General features: G+C 40.6%; 1 protein-coding gene across 1 annotated transcript in view; it reads right to left on the bottom strand.

Moving 5' to 3' along the window:
- Positions 1-12,689, bottom strand: part of SI (sucrase-isomaltase) — a 632,954-nt gene that overhangs the window by 555,789 nt on the left and 64,476 nt on the right. Inside the window, exons 3-6 of the mRNA XM_069213228.1 lie at positions 8,970-9,052; positions 6,112-6,232; positions 5,906-6,015; positions 17-168 (exon numbers count right to left, since the gene is read on the bottom strand). Of these exons, the coding sequence (XP_069069329.1) occupies positions 17-168; positions 5,906-6,015; positions 6,112-6,232; positions 8,970-9,052 (466 nt within the window). The remainder of the gene's footprint in view (positions 1-16; positions 169-5,905; positions 6,016-6,111; positions 6,233-8,969; positions 9,053-12,689) is intronic.

Below are 12,689 nucleotides of genomic sequence, written 5' to 3'. Positions count from 1 at the left end.
ATAAAAAGTGACTTACAAAACTCTTGCATTTGATTTTCTGATGACTTTGATGGCAAATGGTTTTTCCGTTAACTGTACAGCATAGTCGGTATTGCTGGCTTCACTCCCTTCAAAAGGCTTTACGTGGTTATGAGGAACTTCAAAGCGTTTCTTGTTGGGATCAGTAATCTGTAAATTGAAATGAAAACCAAAAATAATCGTATCTCAGTGTATAAGATAATAGATTATAGTATTTCATTGAAGATTTCCATGTTCCACATATATGTTATAGAAAATATAAAGTGTTGTATAATAAATGGAGCGTTACTGTCTTCATTTAAGGAGAGTTGGCGGCATTCACGTGAAACTTGCAATTGTAAATTTCTAAATGACCAACTTCCAGATATATTTCTTTGAACAAATTATGGTTATAAAAATGCACTTGAATTTTCAGGTAGTATGTTCAGAGATATATATTACAGAGCCCTGATTCGAAACAATCCGAGACTTTTTGCAATTGCTTACATTTTAGCAACAATGTAATATTTATTCAACATTGACTAAGGCTGAGCATGGCATAAATACTAGGACTTAATTGTGCATTTTTAGGCTCTTGCCAAAATCGTCTCATTTAGTTTATTTCACTTTCACTGCCTCGGTCCAAAGGGGCTGTCTCAGCCCCATGAGCACTTCTACAAGCAGGAGAGGTATCATTGGAAAGGGGAGGACATTTCCCCTTTCCAATGTTACCTTTCTCTAGTAAATCCTTGCTTGGGGTTCACCACAGGAGGTGAACCCCAAGCAGGGTTCCATGCACTAGACACCACGGGAGAAGCGAGTGGCCCCTTGGGTAAGGGCTTTTGCTCCCCCTATTCATTTTGGGCATATTCAGTGGGGGCTACCTTAAATGGACACTGTAAATCCCCCAACCCTCCCAAAAAAGCAGCACAGTCTTTCTGCCTCCCCTGGAAAGCAGATAGGAGCAACAGCCCCCAATCTGCCCGCCCCAGGGAGGGCAAAAATCCACTAGGCACCAGAGATTTTTTTTCATTTATCTAGGGGTGAGTTCTGCCAAGAATGGGCATTGCAATTCCCCAGCACCCCAAAACAAATACAGCACAGTCTTCCTGTCCCCTGGATAGGGGGGGGCACATGGGGGCGATAGCCCCCAGTCTGTCTCCCCTTGGGGTCTGAAAGCACACTAGGCACCAGAGATTCTTTTATTCATCTAGGAGTGGAGGCTGCCCAGAAAGGGCATTGCAATATCCCTAACCCTCACAAAACAAATTAAGCACAGTCATTCTGCACCCCCGTGGGGACAAAAAGCACAATAGGCACTTCTATTGGTAGTGTAGGGGCTACTCAGAATGTCCATGGCAATGCCCCTACCTGCCCCCAAAATAAATGGGCACAGTCTCTCTGACCCCATGGGGGCAGATGGGGATCATCAACTCCAGTATGCCCCCCAGTGCAGGCAGAAAGCTCACTAGACACCAGGGAATCATTTCTTTAAAAAACAGAGGGGTAGGGTCTGGCCACCATAATGGACATAGTTATGCCCCCCACCCTAACTGAAGGGAGCAACAGTCTTTCTCCCCCCCTGTGGACTAAAGCATCTCATGGCAAGCAAGAGGACATTTGACTTATTTGGCTTCTGATTTTACATATCGGCCAAGAGAGCTTAGCTAATTTCCAATATCATCCCACCTGCAATGGTGAGTGGCTGCATGTTTTGGACTTGCACATACTGCCACCTGGAAAAACCTACCAGACCCAGATGCCTCTGAAAACTAAACATCTGGGGTAGTCCAGGGTGTTCATATACACTCCACACCATTTTCTTAGCCACAAAGCCCAGCAAACTTCTAACTTTGCATGAAATCATTAATTTTCCTTACGTTTCTGTGATGGACACTTCTGTAATCTGCAGAAATCCACAAGATTCATACCACCCAGCATTGCCCCATCTGTACTGATAAAAACTCCACCCCACTTGTGTGAGTTCCCAAAGGAGAGTCACCCTAAAAACGTAAGAAAATAACTGCCCTTTTGGACCCACTTTGGTTCCCCCTCAATTTGTGCATGTTTTTGGCCCTTCTCTATCATAAGTCACTTGGCCCACCTGAACAAGCAAGGTATCATTTTTATCTGAATACTGGGGGGAACTGTGGGTGATAGGAAATGTGTGGCTCCCCTCAGAATTCAGAACTTTCCATCACAGAAGGAAAATATGTTTTTTAGACAAAGTTTGAGATTTGCAAGGGATTCTGGGTAACAGAACCTGGTGAGAGCCACACAAGTCACCCCATCCTGGACTCCCCTGGGTCTCTATATTTTAATAATAATGTACAGGTTTGCTAGGTTTCCCTATGTGCCAGCTGAGGTAGAGTTACACACTTTGAAATAAACAGGTCAGTTTTGATGTATCCATGTGGTGTTTGGACCATTTCCTGTTGCGGGCACTAGGCCTAACCACACAAGTGAGGTACCATTCTTAGCAAGAGTCTTAGGGCCTCATTACGACCCTGGGGTGGAGGCCGGAGGTAGCACCGCCAACAGGCTGGCGGTGCTACATCAGGTATTCCGACACAGCCGCGGTCGCCCAGCCGGGTCCGGCGGTTTCCCGCCGGATTTCCGCCGGCTGGGGGAATCCTCCATGGCGGCGGTGCATGCAGCACCGCCATGGGGATTCCGACCCCCTTCCGGCCAGCCTGTTGGCTGGCGGGAACGGGTGTCGTGGGGCCCCTGGGGCCCCTGCAGTGCCCATGCCACTGGCATGGGCACTGCAGTTTGCCCCCTAACAGGGCCCCATTAAGATTTTCAGTGTCTGCTTGGCAGACACTGAAAATCGCGATGGGTGCAACTGCACCCGTCGCACCCCAGCAAATCCGCCAGCTCCATTCGGAGCTGGCTTCATCTTTGCTGGGGCTTTCCCGCTGGGCAGGCGGGCGATCTTTTGAAGATCGCCCGCCGGCCCAGCGGGAAAGTTAGAATGGTCCCCGCGGTCATTTGACCGCGGGGGGGTGTTTGGGCAGTTTCCGCTCGGCGGGCGGCGCCCGCCGCCCACCGGGGTCGGAATGACCCCCTTAGTGTACCACAGAATAGTAGAATAAGTGTTATTACAAATTTGTCTTTCTCTGCATTTGCACCTTCCAAATGTAAGACGGTTTGGAAGAAAGAAGTAATTTTGAGAATTGGCCACCAATTCACACTCTAGTATGGGTAACTGCATATTCAAAGATGTGCAAATAACCCCTGCCTCTAAACTCGATATCTTGTACCCATTTTGGAAATACATAGTTTTCCTTGCTACCTATGTTTCACTCTTTATATTTACCAAATGAATTACTGTATCCCCGTGCACAATAAAAAAAACATTGATAGGTGCGGCTCAGTTATTTGCTCTAGGTACCTAGGGTTCTTTGTGACCCTACAATCGCTTTATATCCCCACAACCAGAAGGGTCCAGCGGATCTAATGGTATATTGCATTCAAAAATATGTTGTAGTTAAAAGAAGTTACAGATGAGAACCTAGACACAAATTGCAATTTTTTTCAAAATACCCAAGATTAAGTTGTAATTTGGCTAATTTCTCAACCCCTTCCAGTGGAAGCCACAAACTCAGGGTACCTTTAGAAACCACAGGATGTTAGAAAAAAGGGCACAAATTTGACATGGATAGCTTATGTGGACAAATGTTATGGGGGCCTAAGCACAAACTACCCAGAATATCCCCAAAAAAAGCTTAGCCAGGCCGGGGGAGGTGGAGGATTAGCAGCGAAAAGGTTGATATGATTTAAATTTGCATGAGACTTGCCGCTTTGAGAAATTACGTTGGTAGTTCTGTATGAGACAGTTAGGTATTAAATAAGCTCGGGTACCAAAGAATATATTTATATGTGTTCATATCACATTTACAATAACCAAAGTCGTTGATTAATCAGTGAAGTTTTACAATTGAGTTGATTGACTGAATAGATTCATCTGCTAATCCTTCATAAATAGGGTAAAACAAAGAAACAATTTAGGGAAGGGAGCACTGCATATTAAAATACTTTATTAGATGACTGTTAATTTTCCTACTTGTTCTGTGTCGTTAAGTTTCAATTATACAGGCTAATATTTCTGAGCTAACTTTTTGAAAGATATCCTGGGCCAGCTTGGTGCTATTATTTTCAAGAGTGCAAACGAGGTAATGCGCTGTGGCTATTGCACTTCATTAGGACTTGTGCAAAAATGCTCTTGCTAGTTAGTGAAGACATAAATTTCTCTTAGGATACTGAGCCCAATTTTTTCCTTAAAAGAAATAGCTGGTTACAAGTGAAAATTGTGATAGTTGTAGTCCAAAATACACTGCGTTATTTGTTAGCCAAATTGACATTTTTTTACAAATCAAACGCTGAAACAGACATTCCCCCTTTCACTCTACTTAATTACCAAAAATAAAAAATGTACAGCAAAATACGCCATTATGTTTCTGCAGTCTCTTTCCGGATTCTCAAACATTCACCAGCCTTTAAAGTTTACAATTCTTTTTCAAATTTTCGTGGATATGCAACAACAAATCTGGCAATCTGATTGTGTATTAAAAAAGTTAAAAGCTTTGAAATCAGGGGCATATTTAAGAGCCCTGGCTCAATGCCACATTCTAAATATAGCCCCTTCACATGCAGCACACACAGATGTGCCACATCGCCATTACTGATTGTTTATATGCAGGAAGGGACACCATCCCACAGATAAACAATCAAGCCCCTCGATGCAGACATCCTTGCACAATGGTGCAAGGATACCTGCGTTGGAACAAGAAGCTCAATTTAGCGCCAGTGCAGGGGACAACACAGGGGTGTGCTGTATTCAGTTACATGCGGTGCATCCCTGCATTGTGAAAATGACAGAGCATGGCACTGCAAATTTTGACACAGCCTCGTGCGCCCTCAGTTTCTCCTAAATATGGGCCTAAGTTCTAAGGGGCATATTTAAGAGCACCTAGCGCTACCGCAGCGTCACTTTTAGTGACACTCCTGTGGCGCTTTGCCCTGCGCTGTATTTACAAAGTGCCATTAAGCTACTTTTTGTGGCTTAACACCACCTTGTAAATACAGCATCTTCACATGCAGCCCTTTACGTGGAAGGGGCGTGCAATAGGTGTTGCTGTGGTCATGCCACAGCAACACCCACTGCATTTTGATGCTGCCTCAGATTTACAAGATTTTATAAACCTGAGGCAGCGCCAAAATCTGATGCCACCCCATGGGTTTAGTTAGCAAGGCGCAACAAGGAGGAATACTTTTATTCCTCATTTTAAAATGTCGCTTTGGCACTTCTGTGCCAAATCGTCATTAGTGATTGTTTCTGTGCTAGAAGGGACACCTTTCCATACATAAACAATCAAACCCCTCAATGCAGAAATCTTTGCACGATGGTGCAAGGATGCATGCGTTGGCGCAGGCAGCTTCATTATGAGCCAGCATAGGGGACGACACAGGGGTGCGTCGTATTTAGTTCAATTCAACGCATCCCTGCATTGTGAAATTTTGGCGCAGCGTCGCGCTCCGCCATTTTCTTCCAAATATGGGATTAAATCTCCTTTGAACTACTAAACAGGAGTTTGCTACATCTGCTACATATAGTTTCATTTATAGTAACTGGAGGCAGAACAAAATGTGAACACATAGTAAAATTATGATCATATTTTCTCAAAAGACGCTGTTGAAATTGATACGTAGGTTTTTTCATGAAAAATGTCTTGCTGGAATACTCGTTGCTAACAACCCTTTAAGAAGTTGTTAGAGCCTAAATAGAATGTTTGCCAAAAGAAACAAATGTATTACATGCAAACACGAAACAGGAATTACTACTTATCAGATTAATAATAAGAAAATAAATAAATGAATAAATAAATAAATAAATAAATAAGTTAACCTTGAAGTGAAATCTTTTTTGAGTCTGCATTTCTGCTGTAAAAAGGATCGTGTCAATATCATCTCCAAAGACTGTGGGTGCTGATAATCTTTGTAATGAAGCTTCAAAACCTAAAAGCAAATATAAGAAAGCTCAGTACATTCTGTCTGTAGCTGCTAGATGTCATTCATTTGAATCATACACATAGAATAACTACGTTTCATTACCTAATTTTGTTTTCCTTTGTCCTCCAATGACTTCATATCCATGGTTCGTTGGATAAAAACACCAGGGGGCATAGGTTTCATTAAAGGGACCCCAACAGCAACCTCGTTTCTCACATAAATCCTATTTTAATATCAAAGTGTTAAAATATCACTAAATTTTTCAGAATCAAATACACTTTATATTTCACATTTTAGATGTTTTTCAAATGAAGTGCAACGTTCTTCGCATTATCATTCGTTATCCACCCCAACCCTATTGAAAAGAAAGTTACAAAAATAAATAACAAATTAGGAAACCTGCGGAAATACAGAAATGTAAGGTGTTCTAAGCTGGGTAGGATGGGTATGTGTGGGGGCTTTGTGCAGGTACATTATAGAGATATAGAACAATCATAATTAATGTTAGATCATATATATATATAATATAATAATATATATATACACATATAGATAGACAGATATATAGATAAATAATCTCTCTCGCTCTCTCTCTCTATATATATATATATATATATATATATATATACATATATAAACATATAGATACACACTCACATATATATCTATATAAAATGAGATATTACATATTTATGTATGTAGATAAATAGCTAAATCTGAAAGTCTGATATATATATATCAGACTTTAGCTATTTATCTGTTCCCGGGCATTGCTTTCAACATCAGGTTTCGAACACTGGGTCATGTGCTCAACACTCCTGCCATCTGTGCTAACCTTGCAATGCCTTTGGTCATTTTTAACAAGTTCTATCTATGAAGACCAGGCCCTCCACTCATCAACCCTATGATATAGAATTTGCATTATTTCCAAAGGTACTTATGGAATATAATCACTATTTAAAGTGTTCAGGTGCACCCTTTTAAAAACTTTACTGAATTAAATTTTCACAAAGGTAAAAAATATACAACTTACATTTGATCACTTGAATACCTGTTGAACAAATGCACTTGATATTTGTTTTCCTCCACTGTGGACATATTTTCCAGGAGAAAAACACTTTGGGCCAAATTTATGAAGCTCTAGTGCCACATTAGAGTAATTTTTTTAGCATTAATGTGGCATTAGATTTCAAAAATCGCTGCGCTATGTTTACAAAGTGTACCATGCATGCATTCCACTAATTGTAACCCTTAGTGCCACATCATGCATTTGTCATGCACAATGTACGCAAAGGGGGTGGTCCCCCATTAGGGGGACAGCAAAAATACCTCAGTGGAATATAAGAAATTCCATTGCGTCATTTGTGCAGCTACGTTTAATGTCTGCTCAAAGCAGGCATTAAAAGGGGGCACACCATTGGTTACAAAGAGCACCTATGTACTGTTCAGGGTTAGTGGCAAAAATTTGTGCTAACCCTGGTCAGTACATCAATAGCATCCAAAATTCTGACGCTATTGTCCCCTACCCTGAGCCATGGGGTGCTGTATTTAAATATGGTGCATACATGGTGGTGGTAGGGGGGCACCTTTCTTAAATTTGCCCCTTTGTTCTCAACCCCCACTAAATCTGAAGATTGTCCTTTCACCCATAGACAGATTTAATCATGCATTTCTCAGAGGTTCCTTAGCATTGGTTTGTGAACATCGACATTTTTGTATAATAATAATAATTTATGTTGAGTTTGATTACTTCCATACATTCTGTTAGTACATGTATAATACAGTATGCAGGCACATGGTTATTGCAAAATGTTACTTAATTTTTTTTTTTTGCAATTCACAGTTACCATCATACAAACATTTTTATGGCATGGTACCAAAATATTGTAGTCTAAATTTCATCTAACTAAAATATTGAGTAGTAACCATATTTTACAGACCTATCATTCCATTGGAGTTGATAACAGAAAACCGCTACCCTTGAGACCGATGTTTTTCTAATGGATATTTAAGCGACTATATTTAAGTCAGATGATATTTTAGTGATCTGTATTCTGCCATACAATATATTTCAAAAGTGAATTTCTCCACTTTCTGAAAACCTGGTGAGAATAAAGTATTTGGGACACTATTTAGCTAAAAAGCGTTTTGATGCCTCATCAGGGGTAGTAAGCGCTATATAGATACAATTTCAGTTACAAAATGTCTGCATGACCTACGTTTACGAATCACATCCTACTTATATGTGCAGATGAGTGTTAGAAAATCAATGAAAATTATTCCTGTATAACCACAAATTTATGACTTTGTATTGGTCACCTCACTGGCTTTGTTTTTCCTTGACCACTCAACTGACAATTCCCTATAAATTCAAACTATATTAAATTGTTAAATATGTGAATAGTGTAGGTATGATTTGAGCCTGCTATAGACAAGCAGTCCCAGCTTTCCAAATTTCTACAATATGAATTATAAACCACAAGATTCTTAGGTTTTATGGATGACAATTTACTTCACTGAAGCCCACTACTGGAGAAATTGAATTCCGAGAGTCACATGGTCTAGTGCAGTCATATTATTACCTAAACAATTATGATAGCACTGTGTATAGCATTTATTGGACATTGTACTACCTAACAAGTAGAAGTTCTGCAGGTCACGATGCGACTTAAGGTGTGTATCAAAGTATGGACACTTGTTTACTTCATGGTTTGCTGCTTTCAGATCTTTTTTCCATTTTGTCTTCAATGTTTGTCTTCTTGATACATAAAAAGGTAAACTTTGACAATGTTTGGCTGTTACTGCACAACTTGTAATTCAGGTTCCAGTGCAACTTCATCTTTGCATTCATTTAGATGCAGTGTAATAGAGACATATAATCAATGATTTGAGAAATACTTAGGTGATTCCAGCATTGTTCATAAGTCAGCACAATACAAGACTCAAAATGACTGACATACCTGTGTGCCCATTTGGTCAGGAATGCAGTCTATTCGGTGTGCAATGTCTAACACGGGACATTGTGGATTAAATACAACTGTATCTGTACAAATAATAAATGCATAATTAACTGTTTTATCTGAAAAGCGCCAATCAAGTTGAATGTGAGCAAAACATATTCTGTAGTCAAACTCATGTACTATACTTAATAAAGATATACAAGTTTACTGATTGACACAAATGTTCTCTATGGTAATGGCCGAAATGGCATAATTAGTTAATTTCTACATTCATTAAAGCCTACATGATGATAGTGCAATAGTAAGTAAACGGATGCCACTATACAATCTTTTTCACATCCTTTCCTCTTGCCAAACAATAGACACATGATATTATAATATTTAGTTCAACATTTTGCTAAAAGTTGAAATTAAAACATTGATGTTAAAAACTGTTTTCATTATAACATATCTCAGATTTTTGTCTTCTGTTTTTGTTGGTATTAGGAACCAGTGTTCAAGTGCTTCTGCTCCTCCCTCCAAAAATGGTAAAATGGTGTAAATCTTGTTGATACATATAATAATATAGTCTCTAATATATGGCAGTACATGTACCCAGAGCTTATAAATTAAATATTACAAGTAAATGGCGGCAGCTGTTGTGGCACTCACTTAAGTAGCACAGAAAAATATATCTCAGGGCTACCATTGCAGCCTATACTGCAGTTTTAAACAACATTCTGATGTAGCAAAATAAACAAGTTACCAGGTGTTGGTAATACTAATAAGTCACCCCTGGGGTGGGCGCTAAATGCCCATAGGGTCTGGCACACAGTATGTAAAAAAACGTGGGCATGCATATTATTCTTTTAGTGTGGAAGTCTGGCTCTCACATAGAAAAGCCTTGGTTACATTATAACACCTTAGAATGCATGACTTCCCTTTGGCACGAGCTAGAAATATGATTCAAAGACTTACTGAAATATGAATTTTCAATCCAAACTAAAGGTTGAGTCACATTTTCATTTAGGATTTTGAAAATGGCACTTTATGAAAGTTCGCTATGCTCTGCCTATGCCAAATGTGTCTTTCTGACAGTGTCCAAGGTCTGTTACTGTGACTGTTACTGACTTTCCTGTAGTATGATGTGCATTGCTCCCAGTCAGTGGACAAAGAACCTGTGTGTTGAGTGTTGTGGTTTTTCCTGACAGAATGGCTGGGAAAGAGCTGTGTCTCTGCCCTCATTTCACTTCAACGGGTAGCCTGGGGGCTGTACCCAGCCCTTCCAGACTTCAGAAGAAGCCTATCTTGTCACTGGCAGATGCAGCTCACACCTAGGTCTGCCTACCCTTTGTTTTACTAGCCAGACTGGAGCTAAATCCAGGGGAAAGGAAATTACTGATCAGAACAACTTTTAAAGTTAGACAAAGGGGTGCATGTACCCACAGGGTGGCACTGGACATAAAAGTGGCATCCCCAGAATCTCTCGTTGGAACACTCCTAAACCTTTAAAGCCTCAAAAAAAGGACCTGCTGTATGAAACCTTAAGGAAAGCTGGACCTGTTTATTTCAAACACAGGGCGTCAGAAGTTACTCCATGTGTCAGTTGGCTGACCTCCTTTTTCAGCTACAAGGACATAGCAAGCTTCCAGAGGCAAACAAAAGGTGATGGGTAGGAATGCTACTGCAAGTGATTGCCAGTGGTTACACTTATTACAAGCACTCTCCCATCACCTTTTGTGTGTTTGATGTACTGCCCTAACTGGTCAAGGGTATGCCTAGATGGGGTCCGTTGCTCTCTGTGCCACTGGAACCAAGCTACACCTGACTGAAGAACCCCAATCAGGACAAAACCAGCCATGGGTTGCTTGTCTTCTGGTTCAGTAAGGACCTGGCATGGCATCTCGGGCTGGACTGTTCCCATTGAAGCAGAGTCAAGAGTGATTTGCCTATGACAGGTTCCAAACTGAATGGCACGGTAGGAAAAAGAATAATGGGTTGGAATGCTACCACAAGTGATTGCCAGTGGTTAGACTTATTACAAGAATCCTCCCATACCATTTTGTGTGTTTGATATACCAATCTGTGGCCAGGTTGATATCCAGACATGGGTCCCTTGCTCATTGTGCCCCTGGGACCAAGCTGCACCGACTGAAGATCCCCAATCAGGGCAGAACTGGTCTTGGGATGCTTCTGTTCTGGTTCAGTCCAAATAGAGAAAGTTCATGACTGACATGCACATGGATGTGTCCAAACTGAGTGTCATGGTGGGCAAAAGGATGGCTGGTTGGAGTGCTGCCTGAGTAATTGCCAGTGGTTAGACTTATTGCAAGCATCGTCTCAACACATTTTTGTGTGTTTGACTTGTAAGCCAAAGCCAGCAAAGGATAACAGTTTTGGCCACACAGTCCAAGACTTAAAGACTGTTGCTACTTGCCGGTTCATGAGTAGCCCTGAATGCTATTAAGAATCAAAGCTCTTCACTGGACCACTGGACTTTGTGTGTACGTTAATGTCAAGCCCAACACTGGCCTCATGGTCCAGGGTACCCTTTGGACCTCACTGTCAATGAGAAAAAAAAAGAATATTTTCTAAGTACGAAGGAAAAATCTTGACAGAGACCAACAAGGTACTGCATCCAACCCCGAATTCCATCATGGTCATCCTGAAACACTGATGTTGTCCCATGCCCAAACCACCACATTTGATGCTCATAGACTGCGATAAGTGTGAAAATCACTGATTTGCCATCTTTTTAAAACTTTTTGAAAACAATTGCAGTGATTTATGAAAACCTTGCAAAAATTAAAACTCAGGGTACCTTCATCACACTTTTTTTCATATTGGTGTATTTTAAAAGGTAAACATTTAGGGCCCGATTTACAACTGGGAGAATCTCTGCACTTGGGCGGAATCTCCGTAAAGGGAATTCTCATTGCTAAGATTCCGCCCTAAGTGCGGAGACTCCCCCACCACTGAAGGTTGTTTTCAAAAAGTTTTAAAAAGTTGGCAAATTACTGATTTTCACACTTATCGCAGTCTATGAGCATCTGCCAGGAGTGTGGACACCCTTTGTGAATCAGGCCCTCAAACTCACTTAATAAATTAAAGGCTGATCAACCAATATGTCAGGAAGAGCTTAGGTGTTGTGTCAAATTTAGCACCTGTAAGTGGCACCCTTATCTAAGATTGTTGGGACACATACCCAATTGTGCAATTAACTAAAGAAGGTATTTTATGTAGAGGCTAAGGGCCATATGTACGAACACATTTTCCCATAGACACAGAATGGGCAAAACTGCTTGCTACATCTGGTCTTTTGGAACTATGGAAGAATCCCCCACTTGGTTTAACAGTAATTGTAGGTAGGCTAAACTGTTGCTACTTAACGTAATCAAGTCTCAGGATAGAGATGTAATGCAATCTATGCGTGTAATGTACTTAAACAATGCTTAATACTGCAGACCTGTTAAGTGCAGTAAGGTGTAAAGACTACACTGCTTTCTTGAAACTGGTTTCTTCTGATAATCAAGAGAGTAATGGGAACATAGGCAGTAACTTTGCAGAAGATGCTTGGAATAAGCATTTTTTAAATTTGTATTGTGTTCAGTCAGAAGATAATGGCACAATGGACATACAAAATGGTAATAATAAGATATGTGTAGAGGGGACGTGTAATAAAATTGAACATCCAATAATAACATTAGGTGAGGTCAATTTGGCAATCAAAAAGATTTCTCC

The sequence above is a fragment of the Pleurodeles waltl genome, chromosome 11 (assembly GCF_031143425.1).
Source record: "Pleurodeles waltl isolate 20211129_DDA chromosome 11, aPleWal1.hap1.20221129, whole genome shotgun sequence".
NCBI lineage: Eukaryota > Metazoa > Chordata > Amphibia > Caudata > Salamandridae > Pleurodeles > Pleurodeles waltl.
Note: the sequence above shows the minus strand (reverse complement) of the source record. Positions and strands in the feature narration are given on the sequence as shown.